This window comes from Megascapheus bottae, unplaced genomic scaffold, assembly GCF_031878675.1.
Source record: "Megascapheus bottae isolate mThoBot1 unplaced genomic scaffold, mThoBot2.hap1 HAP1_SCAFFOLD_87, whole genome shotgun sequence".
Classification (NCBI taxonomy): Eukaryota; Metazoa; Chordata; class Mammalia; order Rodentia; family Geomyidae; genus Megascapheus; species Megascapheus bottae.
In genome coordinates this window covers 615,393-642,610 of record NW_028327338.1, presented here as the reverse complement: position 1 = coordinate 642,610, position 27,218 = coordinate 615,393, and the positions used below count along the sequence as shown (strand labels likewise).

At 45.1% G+C, this 27,218-nt stretch overlaps 1 protein-coding gene, 1 long non-coding RNA gene and 1 pseudogene across 2 annotated transcripts; 2 read left to right on the top strand and 1 right to left on the bottom strand.

Moving 5' to 3' along the window:
* The first annotated feature begins 608 nt into the window (after window positions 1-608).
* LOC150040043 (proteasomal ubiquitin receptor ADRM1 pseudogene) lies at window positions 609-9,872 on the top strand (annotated as a pseudogene).
* Window positions 9,873-16,365: 6,493 nt separating this feature from the next.
* On the top strand, window positions 16,366-24,346 carry LOC150040042 (uncharacterized). Its single transcript, XR_016534110.1, has 4 exons — window positions 16,366-16,393; window positions 21,704-21,797; window positions 23,261-23,343; window positions 24,208-24,346. It is a non-coding gene; the product is annotated as an uncharacterized LOC150040042 (long non-coding RNA).
* Window positions 23,337-24,605, bottom strand: LOC150040041 (ral guanine nucleotide dissociation stimulator-like). The gene is made up of 3 exons (XM_090327442.1): window positions 24,444-24,605; window positions 24,065-24,258; window positions 23,337-23,499 (listed from the first exon to the last, which is right to left on the bottom strand). The coding sequence occupies exons 1-3, from the start codon at window positions 24,567-24,569 to the stop codon at window positions 23,436-23,438; spliced, it is 384 nt and encodes a 127-aa protein (XP_090183568.1). The 5' UTR covers window positions 24,570-24,605; the 3' UTR covers window positions 23,337-23,435.
* Between the last annotated feature and the right edge of the window lie 2,613 nt (window positions 24,606-27,218).

Sequence of the window (27,218 nt, the reverse complement as noted above, 5' to 3'; positions counted from 1 at the left end):
GTGTATGTGTGAGTGAGTGTATGAGAGTGAGTGTGTGTGTGTGTGTGTGTGTGTGTGTGTGTGTGTGTGTGTGTGTGTGTGATCTGAGGTTCGAACTTGAGGCCTCATACTTCCCAGGCATGGCCCCAGTTCCTTTAACTTAAAAGACTTGGTAAAACTTACTTTTCATAACAATTCATGTTGTGTAAGTTTTATGATTCTATTTTTGGATAAAAGTATTTTCATACCTCATTAAATGCTTTACAAATATTCTTGATAATTCCTATTTGACACTTGGCTATGCACAGGGGTTCTCAGATGTGCTGGGAGTCACCTACAGAAGATGATCATCTTCACGTGGCACACTGGGGTAAATTCTGAGGGGCTTAGGGATACACTTTATATGGGCTGTGGTGAAAGTAATCATCATGTTTCTTTATATTATATAATTATAAGAAGATTGCCAAGTGAAAAGATAATATTCAATTTGCATAAAATTTTCAAATAAAATATTTTTAAAATTCCAAAAAAAAGAGATGAATACTTTCTTGAAACAAAATTTCTAAGGACAGTTTCATTTTCTTCATGTGTGTGTTTATTTGATTTACATTTCTCTTTCACAGCATAATGAAATGCTACTCTTGTACCCATTTGGAGAGGATGGTGGGGGATGAAATTAAGCAACTATTGGTAAGTATCTACGACGACGACTAGAGTTTACTTCACTGCAGTGTTTATTATAATTGAATGATGATAATTAATATCAATTTCATACAGACTAGTGAAGGAATGATTTCCTAACTCCTCATCATTGGGAATGCATTCGGTGTAACTTATCTTTAGGTGATAGGTGGGTGATGTAAAAGGGCTGCCCTGAGTATTGAGAATGACATAGATGCACGCACTCTCTATGATTTGGAAGGCAGGTGGCTTGCAGGTTTGCAAGTGTTGTGGTTAAAAATGTCCTGTGCTCTTCCCCTTCCACCGTCGGGTTTCTTGGGAGCATCGAGGGATACCCCTGGGTGGCTGGGTGGGTGAGGGCACTGACAGATACTATTTGTATTTCTAAAAGAGACTCAGACTTCTTGCTTATTCTGATTATAGGCTTCACCTTGTTCTTCTTAGCCCTACAAAAAAAGGAAATCAAATTAGGTTAAAAATAATGAAGCAGACTTTAAGGGACACATTTTGTACTTGCTTTTCCTAGGCTTGATAGGTATATTTATAATTTTATTTCTCATTAAATGAAAAATTTTGCTCTTGAGATAAAGAATTAATGTGTACAATCTGAATTTGACTTCAAATTGTGATAACTATAACTCGAATTACAAAAAAATGAAACATTTCTCTACTTTGTTTAATTGTTTGATCTTTATAAAATAAGTAGTGGCATGAACAAGTATACTTTTCATCCTTTATCATCTTGCTTTGATAAAACTTTGGAATAACATGATTTTATATAATCATTTATGTTTACATTTTACATTAGAGGTGAGTTTTTTAAAAAACCATATTTTCCTTCATGTTGCCCTAGATTTTCTGTACATGGTTAGAGAATATGTTCAAAATACAGTTGCAATATCTACCTATTATCTACTATGTATACAATATATGTGTGTATATGGATTCGAGTATGTAATTGTCGTGTGTGTGTGTAGTTCAAATTTAGGATCTTGGGAGCTATCCCTAAGCTTTTTGCTCAAAGCTAGCCCTCTCCCACAGCTCTATTTCTGGATTTTTGGTGGTTAATTGGAGATAAGAGACTCAAGGGCTTTCTTGTCCAGGCTAGCTTTGAATGGTGATACTCAGATCTCAGCCTCCTGGATAGCTAGATTAGGCTTGAGACACCAGTGCCCAGCTGAAATTGTCTTTTTCTGTTCATCAGCTGGTTAGAACTGACCCTCCCCCCTCTACTTTCTAAAAAGGCATAATTGTGCCAACGGATTTTGAAAATAAACTGCCCGGTACATTATGTGATTCATGTAAGTATACCACCAGATGGATCCAAAAGATTGAGTCATATTGCCTAGCCTTCTGAATAGGCATATTGATCACATTATCTGCCAGCATTTTTGTATCCTTGCAAATGTTCTGCATTGAATTACCTGGTTATGCTTCATGAGATTTAAAAGTGTGTTTACTAATTTTCATGCTTCTTAAAAGCTGTTCAAATTCTTGCCTCTCATCTCCAGTTGAATAGTCAGATCAACCAAAAAGGTGACCTTTTAATTACAATATACCTTTTAAATAAAGGTATATTTACCTTTGTTAAAAAGTAAATTGTTATTGTAAAGGTGGTATCCAGCTATATAAGCCAGGTAAAGAGTACATTTCTTCCTGGACAGAGTCACCCTGTCTCTTACAGTTTTTCCTTCCCATTCCCATCCATAACGTGTATATTTTGCTTTCAACATAGTTGTAAAGTATTTTTTCCAGTTCTGGGCTTTGAACTCAGGGCTGTAATGTATTTTTTGCCAGTTCTGGGCCTTGAACTCAGGGCCTGAGCACTGTCCTTGGGTTTTCTCAAGGATAACGCTCTACCACTTGAGCCATAGCACCACTTCTGGCTTTTTTCTATGTATGTGATACTGAAGAATCAAACATTAGTCTTTGTCCATGCTAGGCAAGCACTCTACCACTAGGTCAAACTCCCAGCTGCAATATATATATATATATATATATATATATTTTTTTTTCTTTTATTTTAATCAAAGAAAGAATTCAAGTTGGGTGCCAGTGGCTCATGCCTGTAATCCTGGCTACTCATAAGGCTGAGATCAGAGAATAACCATTGAAATCCAGCCTGGGAATGAAAGTCCATAACACTATTATCTCTAACCCAAAAAAAAGCTGGAAATGGCTCGAATAATAGAATGCCAACCTTGAGCCTAAACCTCAAACTCCCAGCTGTAATATATATATGTATATATATGCATAATTTAACACTATAATAGAATGCCAACCTTGAGCCTAAAACTCAGGGATAGCATCCAGGCTCCCCTGAGTTCAAGACCCAGGACTGGCAAAAGAGTAATAATAATAATAATTCAGATCCTATGTAGAGGAGAAACACTTCATATAGGGGAATTTCTAATAGGAGGTATTTCTGGCGTCAATGCCTTTAGCTTTACCACAAAGTAGAATTTGAATACTTCCCATTTGATTGACTTCTGTTGATCCACAGGTTACTGTAGTTAGTAGAGTTCCATTTCCATTTAAAACCAAAACCCAAATGTGTCTTATATTGTCTGTGAACTACAATTAAATAGGACAACCCAGGAAATGATATTGAATTTCCTGGCTTGAGATCTGTGGAAGTTGTTGATGAAAGCGACAGATAAGACTCATAATTTTGAAAATAATGGCTTCAACCTTCTATAAAAATGAATTATTGATAAGCAATTCCTCAGTCCAGATTTGACAGTTCGTTGACTGTGTGAACACACAAAAAATCAACCTTGAGCTTTGTGACTTTGGAATCACTGGCTTGATTTCATCCAGGGGTGACATTTTTTCAGCTATAGTCTTTTCATAAATGTTTTTGTTCAATGGCAACTACTCTGTAAAACTACTTAAAGATAATGATGATGATGATGATGATGATGATGATGATAATAATAATAATAAAACAAAAGCATCCTGTACTTTCCAGCAGCATCTTCATGACCACAACCTGTGGCTGGGGCAGGCCTCACATGCGGCCTGGCCTGCGGTGGATGCTGGGTAAATGCTCCAGTAACTCTGTGAAGTCTTTCCTCAGCAGTAGCTGAGGTTCAGTATTGCAGGGCAAAGACAGAGAGAAAGAATGACCCGCCGCCTACAATTCTTACACTAGGAGAGTCAGATTCATGATTCTTAGCTCTGGATTCCTGATTTTGATAGTTTCTTCCCAAGAGAAGAGATTAACAAGTAGCCAGCTGGCCTAGTGTGACCAAAAACTATTCCATGTGCTATTTTCACTAACCTTGATATGAGTGCCTGTGGTTTCCTTCAGATACATTGTCTTTCCTGCCTTCTAATACATAGCTCCTCTATCAGTTATAGCTTCATTTTAAAAGTCTGTATAAAAACCTTCTGCTCTCCCTCTGTAGACCTGGCAAACTCCTGTGTTCTGTCCTTAGTCCCTTTGTTTGTGTGTGAATACCCTGTTTGTCTGCTCCTCACTAGGCAGTGGAGTTCTGTAGCCAGGGCAACAAATGTTGGGTCATTGTGGTTAAGAGAGGAGTGCTGTGGTCCAGTGTTTTGTGAGATTCTTGTTGGGTTTTTGCCTGTGATCTGTCTCGTAGGTAAACAATATTCACTGGTTAACAGGTTCTACTGGAGTTTTTGTTTCTCTGTCCAAGAAGTCTGGCTCCTTTTTCAAGTTACACTTGAACTGCAGAGTCTGGTTTTAAGTTTATTGAGGATGCTTTCTTTTACCCTTCTTCCTATCACCCTGATCTGATTAGTGTGTCCACTGTGACACTCCGAGTTGCTTCCTAGTAACTTTTTTTTCGATAATTAACTGACATGTTAATTTTTATTTTAGAAAGCTAGTATTTCCTGAAAGATCTAAATGCAGCTGTATTTCTTTGATTACTAGAGTTGACTTTGGTCCAACATTAGGAAGGATTATCCTGAATATAGAAACAAGACTGGACAGGAAAGACTGTTTCTGAGCCTGGGCCCTGTCCCTCTTGCTTGCCACTTAGTGCTCAAAAGTGAACAGATGTGCAAGATTGCCTCAGCTCCTGGCCTTTCCTCCCTCCTGTTAGAAACTCTGGGCAGGAGGGCAGCATGGTCTAGTGCTAGAGTGCTTGCCTAGCACGCACAAAGTTTGATTCCTTAGTACCACATACAAAGCCAAGAAGGTGGTGCTGTGTCTCAAATGGTAGAGTGCTAGCCTTGAGATAGTCCAAGTTCAGTGCCCAAACCCGGGAGTTCAAGCCCCAGGACTGGCAAAAACAACAACAAAAAAAGCACAAATCTCCAGTGTCAGCAATGAATAGACACACAAGAGATACAAATTTTGTCAAGCAATTTACTTTTGCTCAAAAGGGTGCAATGCGTCACTCTACCCAGAGCTAAGCAGGCACACTGGGCAGAGCAGTTTAGTAGGTTTTTATCCCAGTCCAAACTGTCCCTTGTCAAGGAGTTAGGCTCACATTCTAAATATAACTGATTACCAACGTTAGATTGTTTTTTTAAAAGGTTTACAATTTTTTTTTTCATCACAGCTGGCTGAAAGCAGAACTGGGAACCGAGTGGCTGACAGACACAGTGAGAGAGGTTGATGAAGTCAGCAGAAAGCTCCCATTTAAAAGGGGGAGGTCTGGGGCACATGGCTGACACCTGTAATCCTAGCTACTCTGGAGGCTGAGATCTGAGAATCAAGGTTCAAAGCCACCCCAGGCACAAAAGGACCTGAGACTCTTATTTCCAACTAACCTCTAGAAAACAAGTGGTGCTTGGTGCAAGGGTAGGATGGTAGCCTTGAGCTGAAGAGCTCAGGGACACCTCCCACCCAGACCCAGGGGGAGGGTGGAAGCCTTGAGCTGAAAAGAGCTCAGGGACAGTTCCCAGGCACAGTTCAAGCCACGTGACCCACAGAAAAAAAGGGGAGGGTCACGTGTGTTTGGCCTAGTGATAGAGTGCTTGCCTAGCATGCACAAAGACCAGGGTTCAATTCCTCGGTACCACATACATAGAAAAAAGCTAGACGTGGTGCTGTGGCTCAAGTGGTAGAACTCTAGCCTTGAGAAAGTCCAAAAACAGGTTCAGGCCCTGAGCTCAAGCCCAGGACTGGCCAAAAAAAAAGTGGGGGGGAGGGGACTTAATTCCATTGATAAAGATTTCTCTAACAAGCACTTGGCAGTTGCAGTTTTATTCTTTGAATTCCTTCGATAAATATTTATCTCCCTAATTTGGCCAGTGGGTCACAGCAGCACAGCTGATAATTGCAATTTCACTCTTTCAACTCCTTCGGCACAAGATTTGCATTCCTCACATGGCTGCTGGTCATACACAGCACAGAAATAAGTCTTTAAAAAGCAAATAATAGAGGGGGGAAGGGAAATGGGGACCATGACATGTGAAAGGGTTTCAATGTGTGGGAATTAATGCACCATTTATCTGGCAAATATCATGTAACCCTTCTATTAATTACAATAAAAATATTTTTTAAAAGCAAATAATACCAAAAATATCAATATACAATACAAAAGCATTTCAGTTTGACAGAAAAGACTACTTTTTCCTCACACTCCTCTCCCTCACCCTCAGAAAAGGCTGGTGTAGGTGAGGTGGCTCATGCCTGTAATCCTAGCTACTCAGGAGGCTGAGATCTGAGGATTAAGGTTCAAAGCCAGCCTGGGCACAAAAGAACCTGAGACACTTATCTCCAATTAACATCTAGAAAAATGGAAGTGAGGCTTGGCTCAAGGGTAGGGTGGTAGCTTTGAGCTGAAGAGCTCGGGGACAGTGCCCAGGCCAGATCAAGCCACAAAAAAAAAGGGGGGGGGCTGGAATCTTATCTCTCACCACCAGGTGGCAGTGCTGATCTCACCTCAGCTCCTGCAGCCCCTAAATAACCTGACCTATGGAAATCAGCTCTGAAAACAGGGATGCGGGCTCTGCCTTCATAAAAGTAGACAGTCAGTAGACTTCCTAGAGAGAAACAAGCAGACGTTTGGAAGGGAAGAAAACCCTGAATCATGGTTATGCAGTTGGGGAGTGGCAGGGGGAGACAGCAACACTTAACTACCTTGTGAAAATACAGTGGAGCATATGAAAAGTGAGGGTGAATTTTTTTCTCTATTTAATAAAAATGAGGAGAAAAGGCATGTAGCTGAAGGTAGATGGTGGTCAGGTATCTTTTTTGGTCCAAGAAGACAACTTAGCCAGGGTTATTAGAAAGGTAAGAGAGCAAATAAAACTATGGGAAATAGACATGGGCTCTACAGCTCACCTTCCCCTCCTCCTCCTTGCTCTCAATTCTACATCTCTAGTACAGAAGAATCTTCTGTATCCAGACACCAATTCAAGGAGATACTTTTCCTCCACAGCCAGGCAACAAAAAAAGGACTAATTTCTGAGAAGCCAAGGAATTGAACCTGTGTCTTTCTGCATGCTAGGCAAGCACTCTACCACTAGGCCACACTCTGGCCCCTTCCTAGTAACTTTTTTTTTCATATCCTTTTATCCTGGTTTATTTTCTTAATTTGAGAATGGGCATCTAATTTTTAATCATCAAGGTACATGAAAAAATTTATTGCTGTGGTAATGTATAGAGGGGTTACAGTTACATTCGTCAGGTAGTGGGTGCAAGTAGCCAGCTGTCCTAGTGTGACCAAAACCATTCCATGTGTTATTTTCACTAACCTTGATATGAGTGCCTGTGGTTTCCTTCAGATACATTGTCTTTCCTGCCTTCTAATACATAGCTCCTCTATCAGTTATAGCTTCATTTTTAAAGTCTGTATAAAAACCTTCTGCTCTGCCTCTGTAGACCTGGCAAACTCCTGTGTTCTGTCCTTCATCCCTTTGTTTCTGTGTGAATACCCTGTTTGTCTGCTCCTCACTAGGCAGTGGAGTTCTGTAGCCAGGGCAACAAATGTTGGGTCATTGTGGTTAAGAGAGGAGTGCTGTGGTCCAGTGTTTTGTGAGATTCTTATTGGGGTTTTGCCTGTGATCTGTCTCGTAGGTAAACAATATTCACTGGTTAACAGGTTCTACTGGAGTTTTTGTTTCTCTGTCCAAGAAGTCTGGCTCCTTTTTCAAGTTACACTTGAACTGCAGAGTCTGGCTTTAAGTTTATTGGGGATGCTTTCTTTTACCCTTCTTCCTATCACCCTGATCTGATTAGTGTGTCCACTGTGACACTCGAGTATGCTTCCTAGTAACTTTTTTATTTTTGTTTTTTTTGGCCAGTGCTCTGGGTCTAAGCACTGTCCTTGGACTTTCTCAAGGCTCGAGCCACTTGAGCCTCAGCACCACTTCTGGCTTTATTCTATGTATGTGGTAGCAAGGAATTGAACCTGTGTCTTCCTGCATGCTAGGCAAGCACTCTACCACTAGGCCACACTCCGGCCCCTTCCTAGTAACTTTTTTTTTCATATTCTCTTATCCTGGTTTATTTTCTTGAGAATGGGCATCTAATTTTTAATCATCAAGGTACATTTTAAAAACATTTATTGTTGGGGTAATGTATACAGGGGTTACAGTTACATTCGTCAGGTCGTGGGTGCATTTCTTCTCCTTCTTATGTTTTTGTCCCTGTTTCCCACTCCCCTCTCATCAAGGTACATATTAAAAGAGAAAAACTTTAGATCATTGGTGAAGATAATTCTCTAGCAAAGGATTTTTTTTCCTTCTCATATGAGACAATGGACTTGTCAGAGTGGTTTGGTTTCTTGTAACATTTTTCAACTTCATTCCCTTTTGCTCAAAGTTTTATGCAATGGCAGTCTGGTAATTTTATATTTCATTGTGTATTATTGGATTTACTTTTAGCCTCCCTCAACATATACAATAACTTGAGAGTAAACTTCTGGGCTGAGTTGCATGTTGGGATGAATGTCAATCAATAGGCCATTCTGGAATGAGCATGTGGATTTAATCATGTAATTCTGAAAATTAGGACGGGGAAGAGCGAGCCCGGACCGTGCCTCTCGGCTGAGCGTAGGCACAACCAGGATGACGACGTCGGGCGCCCTGTACCCGAGCCTGGTGCCAGGCTCGCGCGGGTCCTCCAGCAAGTACCTCGTGGAGTTCTGGGCAGGGAAGATGACCCTGAAGGGGACCACGGTGACCCCGGACAAGCGGACAGGGCTCCTGTCCATCCAGCAGACAGACGACTCGCTCCTCCACTTCTGCTGGAAGGACAGGACATCGGGGACCGTGGAGGACGACCTGATCATCTTCCCTGACGACTGCGAGTTCAAGCGGGTGGCCCAGTGCCCCAGTGGGAGGGTCTACGTGCTCAGGAACAAAGCTGGGTCCAAAAGGCTCTTCTTCTGGATGCAGGAGCCCAAGACTGACCAGGACGAGGAGCACTGCCGGAAAGTCAATGAGTATCTGAATAACCCCCGATCCTGGGGCACTGGGGGCCAGCGGGAGCGGTGGCCACGAGCTCTCGGCCCTGGGTGGTGAGGGTGGCCTGCAGAGCCTGCTGGAAACATGAGTCACCGCCAACTCCTGCAGCGCATCCGACCGGCTAGCCTTGGAGGACTGGGTGGGCTCAGGGCCCTCACAGGGCCGGGCCTGGCCAGTCTTGTAGGTAGCGGCGGGCCTCCAGCGAGCAGTTCTTCCTCCAGCTCTGGAGCCAGTCGGCAGCTGTCACCCCATCCTCCACCACCTCCTCTGCCCGTGCCCCCCCAGTCCCTTCTGCCCCAGCCGCCGCCTCGGCAACCCGCACAAGCCCCGCGCCCAGTTCAAGTAATGGAACGGGTACGGCAGTCAATCCGACCCAGCCCATCCAGCTGAGCGACCTGCAGAGCATTTTGGCTACCATGAACGTGCTGGCTGGGCCAGCTGGCGGCCAGCAAGTGGACCTGGCCCACGTGCTGACCCCAGAAATCATGGCCCCCATTCTGGCCAACGCCGATGTCCAGGAGCGCCTCCTGCCCTACTTACCCTCGGGTGAGTCGCTGCCCCAGACCGCGGACGAGATCCAGAACAAGCTGACCTTGCCCCAGTTCCAGCAGGCCCTGGGAACGTTCAGTGCAGCCTTGGCCTCGGGGCAGCTGGGCCCCCTCATGGGCCAGTTTGGCCTGCCCGCGGAGGCCGTGAAGGCCGCCAACAAGGGCTATGTGGAAGCATTTGCCAAAGCTGTGCAGAACAATGCCAAATCTGAGCAGAAGGAGGGCGACGCAAAAGACAAGAAAGATGAAGAGGAAGACATGAGTCTAGATTAAGTTATTTACTGTCTTTTAAGAAATTTGAATTCTTAGTCACGTGACTCTTGTAGTGGCATTTGTGATTTATTGCATACCTTTTCCTGTTCCAACTCACCAATAAAAGTCCTTTCTTTTACCTGAAAAAAAAAGAAAGAAAATTAGGACAAATACAAGAATGTAAATTGTTATATCTTAACTGAATAGAAATAGAACTAACAAAAATCAGGATGTGGACAAGAGAAATGATATAATGCTAATAACCTCCTATGTTAAAGTAAAAGAGAGACTTTATATGATACCAAGTTGAATGATCTAGTTAATAAACTCCAAGAGTACCAACTTTTATTAGATTTTAGAATTCCTTTCATTAACCTTATAGGAATGTATTAAAAATCCTACCTTGTAAAATGCTTTAGGTAATGATTAGCAATCTCTTTCATTTCTGCTTGATGTTTTAATGAAAACTAAACACAGAATCACGTGTATTTGTTTTTTTTTACTGTGTCATTTATTTATTTATTGCTTATTTTCTCATCAGTCATGGGGCTTGAATTCAAGGTCTGGGTACCGTCCCTGGGCTTCCTTTGCTCAAGGCTCCTAGTCTACCACTTGAGCCACAGTGCCATTTTTGGCCTTTTCTGAGTATTTGATTGGAGGTCAAAGTCCCCTGAACTTTCCTGCCTGGGATGGCTGTAAACCGAATCCTCAGACTGGACTAGCTGGTGTTACAGGCATGAGACACCAGCACCAGGCTGTGTCTTTTTTTTTTCTTTTTTTGGCCAGTCCAGGGATTGAACTCATGACCTGATCATTGTCCTTGGACTTTCTCAAGGCTAGGGCTCTACCACATGAGCCTCAGCACCAATTCTGGCTTTTTTCTACGTATGTGGTACTGAGGTCTTCGTGCATGCTAGGCAAGCACTCTACCACTAGGCCAAACTCTTGGCCCCTTTACTGTGTCTTTTAATCTGTGATCATCAGGCATACCACATTCTTCTTTCATTTTTTGTTCACTGAACATGACCAGGAAGATGCTTAATGAATGTGAAGAACCAATGCAATATTTCCACTGAGAAAAAGAAGTCTTTTCATCATTAACTTGGCCATAAGTGGTTCATAGATACGTAGTAAACAATGTAAAAAAGGATTTAAGGCTATAGTGCTTTGTGAAGTCATTTATTGATTTATCTTTGTGTGAGTGTTGGGGCTTAAATTCAGGGCCTGGGTGCTGTCCTTGGGCTTTCTCAAGGCCAGCACTCTACCACTTGAATCATAGTACCACTTTGGTCTTTTCTATGCATGTGGTAGTGAGGGATCAATTGTGGAGCCTGTAGATGCAAGGTGAATGCTCTCATGCTGAGTTATCCATAATTTAAAGCTCCCATATTTTTTTGTCTATTTTTTGGCAGTCCTGGAGGTTAGGACTTGAGCCCTGACCTTGGACTTTTCTCAAGGCTAGAGCTCTACCACTTGAGCCTCAGCACCTCTTCCAGCTTTTTCCTATGTGTGTGGTATTGAGGAATCAAACACCGGTCTTCCTTCATGCTAGGCAAGCACTCTACCACTAGGCCCAATTCCCAGCCCTCCCACAAATTTTTAGTTACTCACTACTCTGAGTAGGATGAGGATGAAATCTAACACCTGCCTTTCACCTTGCCTATGTCCAGCTGTGGGCCTCACCAACCACTGACTGCCTCTTAGAGATAAATTCCATACTTGTTCATTTTCAAGACCAACCGTTGGATTCTGAGTGAAAATTTCCTAGCAGCTTGCTTACATTCGGACTTTTGGATGTGAAAAAATTCATGCATTGGAAAACCCATAGATAAACAGGAGTGTGATTAGCATAGGGAAGAACAGATTTCAATAAAATGAGGAAATAGATGAAATGGGATGTGTCAGAAGGCAAAGGATCCTTCCTGCTACAAAGGAAAAGGGGGAGGGGCTGTGGAGGCTGCCCAAAGCCCATGGCTGACATTCAACTTCAAGAGGGGCATGCATTTGAATTGCTCAATAAAACTGAATGTAAGGGACCTGGAGCATGGCCTAATGGTAGAGTGCTTGCCTCCCATGCACAAACTCATGTGTTCTATTCCTTAGCACCACATACACAGAAAAAGCTGGAAGTGGTATTGTGGCTCAAGGGTAGGCCTTGAGAAAGCCCAAGGATAGTGCCCAGGCCCTGAGTTCAAGCCCAGGACTGGCAAAAAAAAGGAATGTAAATTAGGCAGCATCCAAGAGAGAATGGGAACTCTATATGTCTTGGCTCAGTGATGGAGTAGGGAGAGATGTCCATGTGTGAAGTGCCCCTGTGGCTCAAGTGGCAGATCACTAGCCTTGAGCAAAATGTGTCCAAGGAGGCACCCAGGCTAGAGCTCTACCACTCTCTAGCTCTACTCCTGGGTCTTCGTGCATGCTAGGCAAGCACTCCACCACTAGGCCACAATTCTAACTCACCAAATAATGGATTTTATTATGATATTTCCACCCGTGCACAAGAGAACTGTGTGCTTATTCACATTCTCATCCTGGTTCCTATACACCTTCCTATCCTTCCCTCTGCTTAGGCCTTTTTTATTTGGATGTTTACTTGTACATATGGGTCTAGACTCCAAATGTAAGAGAAAACATGTGGTGGTCACAAGTCTGACACATTTTCCTTGGCTTTTCTGATGTCCACTTCCTCTCATTTTCTTGGAACTAACACACTTTTATTCTCATAGATGACTGAACAATACTCCATTGTGTGTGTGTGTGTGTGTGTGTGTGTGTGTGTGTGTGTGTGTGTGTGTGTGTATTTTTTCCTCCCTCCGTGCATCTGTTGACAGAAACTTGAGTGGCCACATAAATCTTTACTGTTATAATAGTGCCACAGTAAACATGAGTGTCCAGTTCTCAACAATACTGAATTTATACTGTCTGTGATGTGTTTCACTGATTAGGTAGGAAATTTGAACAGGTGCACCATACCTCTCTCATTTGGGAAGCTCCAACCTTACGTTGTTGGAAGAGACATGTTGATTTCTCAGGAACCGTTCCGAATCCCAAACTGCTCCTCATAGGAGGAAATGGAATGAATCTCCTGCCCTCCAGTTTTGGCTTTTAAATATTAATTTTTTCCACTTTTTAAAACTTACAAAATAGTTCCTGTTGCTTCCTCCATTCCTCCCTCTCTCCCTTCCTCCCTTCCTTCCTTCCTTCCCTCCTTCCTTCCTTCTTTCCTTCCTTCCTTCTGCCCTACTTCCCTCCCTCCCTCTCTCTTCTCTCCCTCCTCTCTTTTTCTCGCTCTTACTCTCTGACTCCTCCCTTTCTCTTTTGCTGTCAGTACTGGGACTTGAACTCACCGCTACTGGCTCTTACTTATCTCAGAGTTGGCCCTTCTCACTTGAGTTGTGTCTCTACTTCCGACTTGTTGGTGGTTACATTTAGACTTTCCTGCCTGGGCTGTCTTGAGCCATGATCCTGAGGTATCAGCCTCCTCAGTAGCTAGGATTTCCCTTGTAAGCCTCCAGCGATTGTTGATACCAGTGTGAGGGCCTGACAGTGGTATGTACTTTCACCAGCCCTCCTCACCTCCAATTTCACTTTGTGCTTTCTCTGCCTTCCTGTGAGCTCACTTGGACCATGTGAGAAAGTCCAATTCTCCTCTTAGGTTGGGTTACTGTGGCTGAGATTGACGGTGTGGCAAGCTGGCCTAGAGGTGTCCTGTGCTGTTCTTCATCATTGCACTGAATGGTTGTCGGGTCATCTGCTTGAGCATTAATTTCTGTAGTTTCCCAAACCCCAATCCCACCGAGGTATGATATTGCTCTCCTATTAAAAGGAATCATTCATAACCCTAGCCACTGATGATGGTGTGAACGGAACCTGAATGTCAATTTAGACAGGAAAGTTTGAGGGTCCATCTCCAATTCATCAGCAAAATGCTGGACTGGAGTCATAACTTAAGTGGGAGAGTACCTGCTGTGAGCACAGAACTCTCTCTTCTCTCTCTCTCTCTCTCTCTCTCTCTCTCTCTCTCTCTCTCTCTCTCACACACACACACACACACACACACACACACACTCACTCACTCACTCACTCACTCACTCACTCACGCAAACAAAAGAGGGAAGAAGGAAAGGTCTGGTGTGGTGGACTCCTCTGTGAGAGGCCTGTAGACATTCTGGTCAGCTTTCTCTGGGGATGAAGCACTGGAGATGACTGGTATCCCATGATGCCATCTTGCCTTCTCCATGCTGGGATCACCTGCTTAGCCCTCTCAGAAAGCACCATGTGATCTCCAAGTACACTGCTCATCTGTCTCTGACCACAACTCCTGGAGCTCACAGCATAGGTTTGATTTTCCTGAAAGGCCAGATCCATGATCCTTCCCCTGGGACTCAGAGAAGACATTTAATTATTTGCGAACCTCAAGTTTCCTCTATAAAACGAAGCTAATCATATCTCATACATTATAGAGATGATCTGAGAGATGAGATGAAATCAAACATTCTAAACATGTAGCTAGGTCCTAGATCTTGTATGCTCTGCCTCCCAAGTGCTGGTATAACAGACCTGTACAATCACACTTGCAACTAAGTTTTTCCTTTGCTTTCTTCACCTTCCAGGTACTGAACTCAGGACCTTGGGCATGTTCCTCTACCAATCCTCAGTACTGGGGTATTTTAGGAGAAAGGGAGGAAATTAGGTCACTGTGAGCATGCCCTTAAATGGCATAGTGGGGATGATAGTCTCTGTGTGCCCTCTCTCCCTCTCCCCCCCCTCTCTCTCTGTCTCTCTCTGTCTCTCTCCCCACCCCCCAGCCACTGAGTTACACAGGCCTCCTCTTCTATCACATGTTCCAGTTGATATACATTGCTCAAAACAATATAGCCAAGAGACATGTTTGGATGAGGCAATGTAAACCTTTTCTTCTTTTCAGTGGATTGTCTCAACTATTTTGTAACAGACAGCTGACTCCGTTCAGGGAGGGCTGCGCACAGAACTGCGCGTCAGCTCCCCTCCCGGCGAGGCTGGTGCGACCCACAGTCCATGGGAAGCTCCAGGGCAGGGACAGGATCCCGGCCTCGGAAGGAGGCCCGACTCCAGCGCTTCTGGACGGAGACCAGGGCATGAGGAGGGCGTGGGCACCGCCTCCCCGGGCGCCCGCGGGGGCCTGGAGCTCACATTCACCCCGCGGCCAAGGGGCGCGGGAGCCGGGCGCCCCGAGAGCCCCTGTGCTTCACACGAGCCCTCGATTGCGGAGGGGCGGCGGAGTCCGCGCGGCCCGCTCCATCGCCACGGCAGCCCGGCCGGCAGGGCCCTCGCAGGCGCGCCCGGGCTCCGCGGGCCGAGAGGCGCCTCCCCCACCACACCCGCTCCCATGCCCCCTCAGTGACACCGCCTCGGGAGTCCGCCCCGGACCCTGCCGCCATGTTGGGTCGGCGAGTGACACCGCCTCGCAGTCGACGCCCGCGCTCAGTGGAGCAGGAGGCAGAAGGAAGAGCTGGAAGCGCGAGGGGGCCGAGGCCTGAAGGTGCTGGAGGCGGGCGGCACCCCAGGAGTCCTGGTGAGCAGACGTCTGGCGCAGGTAGCCGCAGACCCCGCCCCGTCCCCGCGGAGGACGAAAGGGGCGTGGCCCGGGAAGGGGCGTGGTCTGGGAGTCGCGGGGTGGGGGAGCCCGGGAATTCCCTCCTCCTGAAGTCAGGCGTCCCGGGCCGGCTCCGCAGTCCTCGCTGCAGCCTGCCGCCCCGCGCCCCACGCCTCGCGCCCCACGCCTAGGAGGTGGTCCGGGTGGAGGAGGGAGAGCGGGAGGGCTTCGGCGGGCATCTGCTCCGCCCGCTGCCCCCTCTCCATCCGGACCGGAGCCGCGGCCACAGCGACCCGTGCGAGCGCGGCCAGAGGGCAGGTAAGGACCCCGGCGCGGCCCGAGAGCCCCTGTGCTCCACACACGAGCCCTCGATTGTGGGGGGGCGGCGGAGTCCCCGCGGCCCGCTCCATCGCCATGGAGGCCGGGCCGGCGGGGCCTTCGCGGGCGCGCCCGGGCTCCTTGGCCGAGAGGCGCCTCCCCCACCACACCCACTCCCACGCCCCCTCAGTGACACCGCCTCGCAGTCCACGCCCCGCGCTCAGCGGAGGGGGAGGCCCAAGGAAGAGCTGGAAGCCCAGGGGGCCAAGGCCGGAAGGCGCTGGAGGCTTGCGGCACCGCAGGAGTCCTGAAGAGCCGGCTCCCTGTGCAGGTAGCCGCAGACCCCGCCCCGTCCCCGCGGAGGACGCAAGGGGCGTGGCCCGGGAAGGGGCGTGGTTTGGGAGTCCGGGGTGGGGGAGCCCGGAAATTCCCTCCTCCTGAAGTCAGGCGTCCTGGGCCGGCTCCGCAGTCCTCGCTGCAGTCTGCCGCCCCGCGCCCCACGCCTCGCGCCCCCACGCCTAGGAGGCGGTCCGGGTGGAGGAGGGAGAGCGGGAGGGCCTCGGCGGGCGTCTGCTCCGCCCGCTGCCCCCTCTCCATCCGGACCGGAGCCGCGGCCACAGCGACCCCTGCGAGCGCGGCCAGAGGGCAGGTAAGGACCCCGGCGCGGCCCCGCGGGCGGGGACGGCCGACCCCGCTCCCGGCGGCGCTGGGCCCGGGCGCCCTGCTCCGGGAAGGCGACTCTGCGATCGCCGCTCTCCACCGGCCCGGAGTCCGGAAGTTGGGGAGAGACTTCTCCCCTCCCCGGCCCGGCGGGCGCGTGTCTTCTGCCCGCGCTCCCAGCTCGCCGCGGCCGCGGTCCCGCCCCACCCCGGGCTTCCAGGTCCCTGCCTGCGTCCTCCGGGGCATCGTGTGCCCACCCCGCCCCCGACGAGGTGTGGGTGTTGGTGGGGGAGGGAGGTTGGGTGGGCAATGTGTGGTGTGAGTGGGGGGCGTTGAGCCTTCATTCGGATCCCCGAGCCCGATCAGGGGTCGCGGGGAGCGGCTCGTTTCTGCCCTGGAGAGTGGACGGAGGTCCGCAGGCCGCCGGGCTCAGGGGGCCGCGGAGCCGGGCTGGGAGGACCTGGGCGCGGGGACGAGCGGGGGTGGGGGGAGCTCCGGGCAGCCCGGGTTGGATAGAAAACCGCCACCTGTGTCAAGTGTTCCTTTGTTTTGCCTGGGGGTGGGGAGATCCACCCTTCCGTGGCCACTGGAGCGGCACCGGGCCGCTCTGCCGCCTCCCCTTGCGTTCGGTGTCGGTCCACATGGGCTCCAGGAAATTTTGTGTTAAAAGTGTGTGTGCGTGTGTTTTCTTCTTGGTAATCGCTTCCAGCTTTTGCTTTATTGGGCAGAGGTGTTGTAAGGAGCTCCTGGAAAATCGTGTCTGGTGTGGAGGGATTGCTTTAGTGTGTGTGTTGTGAGTGGAGTGGACGCGGCAGTTCAGCCTGGGTTATTGTCTCAAAATCCATGGAACCAGTCATGGAATGACGTGCAGGCTGGTCACCTTGTAAGTGGCTCAGTGAAAAGTCTTCTGGTAGCACTGAAGCTAGCACATGCATGCCGTTTAGTTCGTCTGCCGATGGGGAGGTTGTCATAGGTAATTTCAAGAACATATGCCGTGGTCCTATAGATGTGCATGGTGGTGCTCCAAGTGTTTATACCATTCACTTCCTAAGAGTTAAATTACACACTTAGGAAAATACTGTTCAATGTGGGCATGTGACTGCATTTGCGAGAAAATACGTATTAAATCTAGGATACCCACCAACACAGTGCCTTGGCACACAGCAGACAGGAACCATTTTGATTGGAATAGATAATAAAGGAATGTCTTGAACTAGAAGCCAGGGTTCCTCTGTTCTTCACATACATTCGTACATTATACTTTGAGACAAAGTTACATTTCACCAAGGCCAAGTTTTTTTAAAAAAAATTATGTGCGAACCCTGCCATATCAACATTTAGTTTTATCAGAATTTTTAGACACTAGATGAACCTCAGTGAACAATTGATATGCTTGTTGAGGACACAGAGGGTCCTAAATTTAGAAAAAAATAAAACCCCAACCAATTGGTTTTGGTCGCAATCTTAAACACAGGACTGTTCATATACATGTTTCAAGGATAAAAGATGAAAGGGCTCCTAAAATATGTACTTAGTTATAACTACCGTAATAGCTTTAATTTTCCAGTTAGTTTTGCTGCCTTCATAAACCACAAAATGGACTCCTTTCTGTTTGCCCGAAAGTGAAATTACAGCTTTTATCTGTCTTCCTGGGATAGGTGGAATTTGTCTTATGGATAGAGTATATATAATATTAATACATTGTTGGGGGAAAATGTCTAGTTCAGGAATCCTGAAACTGAAAAAAAATCAGTGTTTATATAAATGAATTTGTATCTTATTATATGTAGTAGTAAAAGAATAAATATACTAAAAGACAAGCAGTGACTGAATAAGAAACTTATTACCAATCCAACTTGTTTATTCATGGTTCATTTTCGTGGATCTTAAGTTATACATACTTTTTATATGAGTAATTTTTTTCCTTAAAAATATAATTAGCTCTTATGTTGGGCACTGGTGGTGTAAGCCTTTGGTCCTAGCTAGTCAGAAGGATGAGACCTGAGGATCAGAGTTCAAAGCCAGCCAAGGCAGGAAATTCTGAGCAGACTCTTAACTCCAGTTAACCAGTAAAAGCAAGAAGTGGAGGCATGGTTCAAAAGGTAGAACACTAGTCTTGAGTGAAAAAGCCAAGTGAGACCTTGCCCTGAATTCAAGCCGTAGCAAAAAAAAAAAAAACCCACACAAATATATTTAGGTCTTAATCTAGTCAATCAGTTCCGTGGTCATCCCTTATTAGTCCAGTTAAGAAAGAAGCCGGGGCCGGGAGTTTGGCCTAGTGGTTAAAGTGCTTACCTAGCACGCATGAAGACCCAGGTTCAATTCCTTGGTACCACATACATAGAAAAAAGCCGGAAGTGGTGCTGAGGCTCAAGGGGTAGAGCTCTAGCCTTGAGGAAGTCCAAGGACAGTGCTCAGGCCTTGAGCTCAAGCCCAGGACTGGCAAAAAAAAGAAGCCTAGTAAAACATTTTGAAAAGCATTGTTAAGATTTGCTGTCTAGGAATATACATCTGTCTGTTAAGAGATACAATTTCAATGAAATTATGCCTTTATAAGTTAAATATTTGCTGTCTTGGAATGCAAACTTGGGTGGCAAGACTACATTAAGAAAAAATATCTGCAGGAAACTTATTTCATTAAAAGATAGGTTAGGAAGGAGAAGGCTGTGATTGCTATCTTGTTTCTGAAGTGGCAGGGTGTTTTTGTTTTTCCACCGTTTGTTTTTTAACCTAGTTGTGGTGCAGTGGAGTTGGCCTTTGTGTAATGCATTAAGCCGAATACCTCTTATGTGTGCTTTTGTGTATCTGGGCTTTATTTTAGGTGGAAGTTTTCTTTAAAGAATGTGTGTAATGTATATAAGATACTTGGATTAAGAACTAAGTGTTTGGTGATTGGATTTAGAACTTTGGTGGGGCTTTACTTTGCCTTAGGGGTAGACTTAAAAAAAATGGTTGGGGTGGGGTAATGTATTGAGGGGTTACAGTTACGCCCGGCAGGTAGTGGGTATATTACTTTTTGAATTTTGATACCTCTTCTCATGCTTTTCTCCCTCTTTTGCTCCCCAACCCCCTCCAAGTCATCTTCTTTTTCCCCCTTTCTTCCCTATTTCAAATAAATGCATACAGTAACAACAGGTAGGGTTAGGTTTATTTAATCTTAATTTTTATATACCATTTAGTGTGTATAATTGCCTTGAAAATGCTATGTACTCACTTCCAAATGTATAATAATTAGAGAATTTCAGACAAGATATTTGCAATAATGTTCTGGGTTCTTTTAGGATGATAATTCTTTGACTATTTTGAGAGTAGACACTAGGTTTACTTACTTTAAATGTAAGTGAAAAATAAAATAAATACTGTTGTGTTGTCAAATACCCTGTTTTTCAGAAAACTGGTCAATATATCAACACGGCATTTTGGCATCACGGGAGTAATTTTTTTTTACTTTTGTCCATTTTTATTTTTCTAGAGCAGAATGCTTTTAGACCAATAAATCCAGCCTTACATTTGACATTTGACATTGATTGTTAGGAAATTCTGTGAAAAAATAAGTTGTCATTACTTAAATTTTATGAAAGTGTATATCAGCGCAAGGAAGATATACATCTTCCTTCAAGGGATATGTTTCAGAAGAAAGCAAATGACTGTATGGTGTTAGAGTTTCAGAAATGCAGATGGAAAGACTTAGAAAAAATCATATTAAGTGAAGTAAGCTAGACTCAAAGGAACTTAGGCTCAATGGTTTCCCTTATTTGTCATAATCAGTAGAAACCTTGGGCTCTACTAGCAATAGAGCAAAATCTTCATACATAAGGCCATATAATGTGAAGCTAATTGAAAGGACCTCCAGGATATTGAAACAAAAGCCATATAATGAATGATTGTTGTCTTTTTCTTTCTTTTTTTTATATTTTTATTACAATTAATAGAAGGGTTACATCCTAATTAGCTAGGATTATAGGTGTGAGCCTCTGTGCCCAGCAAGTCCAGTTTTATTTTTTTTAATATTGATCTTTTACTCAGTGGCAAGGCATATGCATATACATATATTCCTTTTTTGTGGGTCATGGGATCCTCAGCTTTTCAGCTCTGTCACTTTGAGCCACAGAACCACTCCTAGTTTTCTGGTAGTTAATTGGAGATAAGAATCTCATGGACTTTTTTGCTGGGCTGGCTTTGAACCACAATCCTAGCTCTCAGCTAGTACCCAGCAACATAAAGATTTTGAGCCAGGCACCAGAAACTCATGCCTGTGATCCTAGCTACTCCAGAGTCTGAGATCTGAGGATCACAGTTTGAAGCCAGTAGTGGCAACAAAGGGTCAGAAGTGGAGCTAATAGTCAAGTAGTAGGATGTTAGCCTAGACTGGAAAAAGGGAATGCATAACATTTAGACTCTACATTCAAGCCCCAGTACTGTGAAAAATAAACAATCTTGTATTTCAAGTTATCTGCTTTTTGGACTTTAGTTAACTAAGCTGATTTAAACATCTAGAAAAGTTCTATTAGTGAAGAAACTAATTCTCGGCAATAATACTAATTGCATCCAAAGGAAAAATCATGAGAAAATATATGTTTATTTATTATGAATTAGATACTTTCATTCTTTACCTATAGTCATTGGAATGTCTTAAGTTAAAAGACTGAGATTAGCCAAAGACACCTAAGGCTAGTGTTGTAGACTCTGGGTTAGAAATGCCAAGTACTTATTTTTCCTTTTAATTATTACACAAGCATTTTATTAAAATCTTAGAAGAGATTAATAGAAATGAATATAAAGGAAAAAATCTAAAGTCATACAAATTGTCACCATCCAAACAATTAGGCACTAACTCATATCCTTCTTTAACCATATGGTTTCCTGATGCCTTTGAATTTTAATATGTTCAGCTGATTCCTTCCTATATATAAATACATATGATTTATACTCATTATCTATCTATCTATCTATCTATCTATCTATCTATCATCTATCTATTATCTGGACTCTTTCTTTGCTTTTTTTCCTCAATGACTCACTTTTTTATCAATGAAATAAGCATCCTAAGTATGATTCTGTACACAGGAAAATATGTCTGGACATGTTTGGATTACTGGTCAGTGCCCTCCACATCCTAAAAAGATATTCTGGATATAGAGGGCATATATGAGCCCCTGTATTCATGTGCTTTTGTTTCACATATATACTTCTCACATTTTCCTGTTCCACTCCTTCTAAAAGAGGAAGTTCAAGCATCTCGTCAGAATGTGATTCCCACATCTTCCCACAGCTTATTGTTCATCCCATTATTCTGCAGACTCCTTGCCTTGTTCTTTTAAAGAAGGGTGCTGCTCAATCCTCTGAGGCTGCAGATCTAACAACACGAAGTCCAGTAAAGGCACAAGTTCTAGGTAAGAAGTCCAATTTAATTCTAAAAATTTATTTGACAAATTTTCTTTGTAACATATTGGCTGCCATGTTTCATAATCAATAAAAATGATAGCTAACAAAGGTAAATTTAAAGGTGGATCCAAGGAACAATTACAATGGCATACTTCATTTTTTTTTTTTTTTTGCCCGTACTGGGACTTGAGCTCAGGGGCTGAGCGCTGTCATTGGGCTTTGTCAAGGCTAGAGCTCTACTATTTGAGCCACAGCACCACTTCTGGATTTTCCCATGTATGTGGCAACAAGGAATCAAACCTGGGTCTTTGTGCATGCTAGGCAAGCACTCTACCACTAGGTCAAACTCCTGGTCCCCCTTTTTCCTTATAGGCCAAAAGTCACTTTGTAAATTGACCAATTTTTTATCATCAAGTTCTTTGAATAGGTTCATTAGAGTATGCCACAGAATTGGATTTCATAATGAGGTTCAATTTAATGTGTTCTGATACAATAGGAATGTCATGGGATCACTTACAGGGGAGAAGAAGTGATAAGCTCACTTAGACAAGAGACTAGATTTAGGAAAATAAGGTATGGATATAGAAATGGCAATGAGCAGATGAAGAACTTTGTTGGAAAAGGAAGGTCACAGTGGACAATTATGAGAAAATATCAATTCACTTTCTAGAACAGCATCTTTTTTAAGAAATATAATAAATCACTCTCTCAGAAATGATGCTTAAAGTTGCGAGAGCTATTATTAATGGAGAGTCTGATCTGAAACACAATCCTAAAGGTGCATGGTCACAAGGCCGTTCCTCACTGGTCTTGTCAGAGAAAGTGACACAGTAGGAACCACCTTGCCACTAGGGAAGTGAAAACCATCTAAGGAAATACTGTTCATTCTGAAAGTTTTAGATGCAGTGCAAATTTGATAAAGAAGTAAACTTCACTTCAAAGAATGCCCGATCTGGGCAAGTAGGGAAAAAAGGCATCTTTAATGAATGTTGCAAATAGTAGATTAAGTCACAAAAGAGGAAAACTGATTGCCAAATAAGAGAAGAAATAGTTCTTGAAAACACTTGCTGTTGAGGTGAAAACAATTGGAATGAGCTGCTGATAGGTTACTTAAATGAGGCAGATAAGAATAGGGTGATTGTGGTTCTTAATGTACAGTTATTTCTTTTTTCTTTTTTCCCCTTCTGGTTAATCTCATGTAGTTACTGTATCTGGCTTTGTTACCTGGTATTTTATATATACATTTATTTGTATATTTGGGAGGGGTGTGTGGTGAGAAACGGGACAAACATGAGAAGGGTTATCAATGTGCAAGAAGTAATGTACCCATTCAGTGGGTTTCCTCAGGAAACCCACTGAATGTCCATGATGGGGAGGTGTGGCCGTCCTAGTCTCCCTAGTCCTGATTTTCCCAGGGTAGGCAAAGGTGACTGGGCTGGCATGGTCCCAGAGCTTCTCTCACCCTCCTCAGGAATAGAGGAACTCACCCCAGCTCCCCATGTGGACACAGTCTCCTGGCAGGTCTCAAGCTCTCCTTCAGAACTCTCAAGCCAGGTGGGTACCATTTCACTTTTCCCAGGCCTCCCGCAAAGCAGCTCCCTAATGCCCCGCTCTGAAAACAGATTCCCTCCTCTTCCCCAACACACTCACTGCTGTAGTTGTCCTTTTGCTCCTGCCTTCTCCCCCTCAAGTTGTTGGAATGAGCTGTACCTAGGGAATAACATGAGGAAGTCACCTGCACTGTCCCTGAGTGTGACGTGTGCAGTTCTTGGTGGCTTCTGAGCACAGGATGGAGCTTGGGATGACAAGAATCACCCCATTCTTTACACTGAGTGGAGCCTGACATACCTCCCGACATAAGGTGAAGAGGCCTCTACCTGCCTCCTACATATCTGAGTGGGCATGGGTTCTCTGTGTCCTTCTAGTGCTTCCTAGTGAGGTTCAGTTAGTTCAGGACCCCAGAGAGAAGGTCACTCACCTTTAGAATTTGGAAAAGGCTTTGCTTAAGGTCTCAGTGAGGGCACCATGGAGAGCAGGGGGTGTTGAGGAGAGGGGAGCTTCTCCACGCACCACCCATAATTCTGCCCACCCAGCTGTTGGAGGCATGGGCCAGGACAGGCATTTTCACAGCTCAGGCCTCTGCTCCAGCCTCAGGCAGTGTGGGTGTTGTCCCTAGCATGCTACTTCCCAGGCTTCAAGCAGATTCATGTTGGGGCACCAACTTGGGCCAGAGCCTAGCCATTCGGTCTAGCCTAGGTTCCCAGGAGCTGCTTACCTGTTGAACAGCAGGGTCAGTATGTGCTGTGTGGTAGTGAAGGTGCGGTAGGTTCCCAGGAAGACTGGGACGAAGGAGGCATCTCCGAAGAGCAGGGCAGGTACCAGGTGCTCTACCAGCTGCTTTACTTTGCCTCCCCGCAGGTATCCTGCCTTGCAGGGATCAGCAAGGCTTGGAGCTAAAATATCCCCATACTGGGGTGAAGAAGAAGCAGCAATGGGAAAAGGCTCCTGGCCATCCAACAGCTTGGGGCTCCACTTCCTTCCCTCCCTCACACACACTCATGTACCCACATCCCACCCAGAATGCAGACACCTACGCCACACAGTACTAGATGTGATGACTCCCCCCGTTCCTGGCCCATGCTTCCTCCATTCACCTGTGGGATGTAGCGTGGGTTTCTGCGCAGGCAACCAGGCCAAGGGATGAGCCATTGTCTGCGAATGAGATCAAACTCTCCATTTTGATTCTTTCTGTGGAATAGAGGACAGCAGCAGGAAAACATCCTGCTGTCTTCAAAGTTTCCACACAAATGAGCTGGCTCAGCTGCAGCGCAATGTATGAGCTGCTAAGCAGTGCCCCCATTGTTGCCTAGCCCTCTGTCATGTCATCTCTTTAGGTGATGTCATCACACCCCGCCCCCCAGAGCCTGAGCCTCACACCTGACCCCTGCACATGTCCACTGGCTGCTCCCTCGGACCTCCTGCAGGTCAGGAGGAAAACTAGACCCATTCCCCTCCACATACCTTCCCACTGTCCTCTGTCCAGCAAATGTCCTGGTATTGAGGACATACTTACTGGCTTCACACCTGGCACAGCCAATCATCTCAAATGTGTTCTACACTACTAGTGTTAGTGCTTGTTGGCTTTAGTCCCCCAGTCAATCCACGTTGCAGTGATTCCACTTAGGGTCTGCTTGTGAGGGGGAGGCTGTCTTCCACTGAATAGTAGTTCCCTGTGTCCATCGTAGGCTGTGAACCTTGACAGCTGCTGTCAGCCATTTTACTGCCCTCATGTAGAGATGAGGTCCCTGCGCATTCTGTCTTGACAGAGAATAAATTTCGTTCGTACATGTTGTGACAAAAAGGAGATAGAGAAGCTACTCACATCCATGTCCTGAGACAGGACATGCCACAGGAATCACACACATTGTCCTTTGCCAGATGCCAATGGCTCACACAATCCTAACTGCTCAGGAAGCTGACCTCTGAAGAACATGTTTCAAAGTCAACCTAGGCAGGAAAGCCTATGAGAGTCTCATCTTCAATTAATCAGCAAGAAGTAGGAAATTTGGTTCACGGCCAATGTGTTGGATTCACAGGCTTGAGCATAAAGATTCAAGGCCCAGTCTCCTATTCAAGTGGCAGAACCGGCACAGCAAGAACTACTACCGTGGGCATGTGTCTGTGATGTCTGCATCACTTCTTGTCATAAGGCAGATGAAGGTGACCCTAGGTCGAAGTGTCAAATAGAAATGGAACTCTAAGACAGATATTAGGTACCCACATGAATCCATTCAGTGGTACATTTGGTAAGGGTAGAAGAATATTGAAAATGATGAGAGGGCAATGTTCTCTCCAAAGGGTGACCCCTTGGCAATCCCTTCACCCAGAAGTCACGGCTGGACAACTGGATGGACACAATTAGCTGGATCTAGAATGAAAGCAATGCCATCCTCCCTCTCTGTACCTTAGCATCTCCTCCTGTTCCTTATAGCAATTTATCTAAAAACCAATTCCGTATGCCACAAAACACAGATGACAACAGCATCCTGGTAACCCCTTATAGATGGTCGCAAATACAAACAAAATTTGGTGGATTGCATAGTGTTTCACTGTATCCATTACCTTGGGATTCAGCCCTGAATGGGAAAGTGATTCAAAGTGACACAGTAATGTTAAGAAAAGAAAACACTATCAACTAAAAGCAAATAGTAAGATGGTTGACATTTGGGAGGAACTTGAAACTGTGGGTAAATTTGTGGGTGCTCTGCAGTTGTGAGAATACATATATGGCTTGTTCCAATAGAAGATCTTGGGAGAATCTTATGCCATATTAGAATATTTCAGGAAAAAACGGAGTAATTTCATTATGTGTACAATTTTCTTTTTCTGAAGGCACCTGTGTTTGTCAAGGGGCGAAGTGGGATGGGCAACGAGGGGCACCAATAGAAACTCATGAGAGCCCTCCATACACAAGATGGACAAGAAAGGAGGAGGGCACCTCTGTGCTTGGGAGGTCAGGGGAGGCCAGAGGAGGGAGAATCCTCCAGGAGATTAGGTAAGGAGGAAGTGAGAAACTGAGGAGCAGGCAGAATAAAACATCAGAAGTAAACAGATTGAGGTGGAATTATGACTGCAATGATCAACAGTGTTCCAGGCACTAAAGTGCCATATCTGTAATGCTTTTTACCAGAAAGCCCTCCAAGTCCATCTAGAACAACACAGAGCTTAGAGTGATTTAAATTTCCCGACTGGTGAACTCAGGGAGATAGTAGGAATGTCAGCATCTGGTAAGTTCCTGTTGGGGAGAGGTCCCTGAGCAGCCCACTTGGGACTGCTGACACACTGAGACCAGATTGTGCTGTCATGAGGTGTGGGACCCTATGGAAACAGTGGCTGAGGATGGGCAACCAGCTGCTGGCTCTGGGTGGAAAGACCTGCTCAACACCATCACTCAGGTCTTCTTTAAACACATAGCCCAGAATGATAAGGGTTCAATGGATGAGTGCATAAGTTGTGGGTAGGCCAAAAAGTTTTTATGGAAATAGAGACTTAAGTAAAGGGAGACAAGGAACCTAGGAGAGAGCTAAAGGAGGGAGCAGGACACAGACCCAGCCCTGATGCACAGAGCACCAGTGCACTTCACTAACCATACAAAGGACAAAGGCCTCATATCTAAAATATATCAACAGCTCAAAAAATTGAATTACTCCAAAACTAATCTCCAAAGTAACAACCATCCCATTAAAAAATATTAAACACAGTCTTTTCTGAAGAAGAAATAAAAATGGCCTATAGACACATGAAGAAATGTTCAACATCGCTGGTCATAAAAGAAATGAAAATCAAAACAACTCTAAGATTCCACCTCACTCCAGTTAGAATGGCCAGGATTAAGTAAACTAATAACAGCAGATGCTGGACGGGATGTG

What these genes read in the sequence shown, in the direction of transcription:
- LOC150040041 (XM_090327442.1), bottom strand. Translation starts at nt 24,569, where the DNA reads ATGTTTTCCTGCTGCTGTCCTCTATTCCACAGAAAGAATCAAAATGGA. An exon ending in ACCCACGCTACATCCCACAG is followed by an intron (nt 24,259 to 24,443) that starts GTGAATGGAGGA and finishes TCTTCACCCCAG; the next exon opens with TATGGGGATATTTTAGCTCC. An exon ending in CTGACCCTGCTGTTCAACAG is followed by an intron (nt 23,500 to 24,064) that starts GTAAGCAGCTCC and finishes GTTATTCCCTAG; the next exon opens with GTACAGCTCATTCCAACAAC.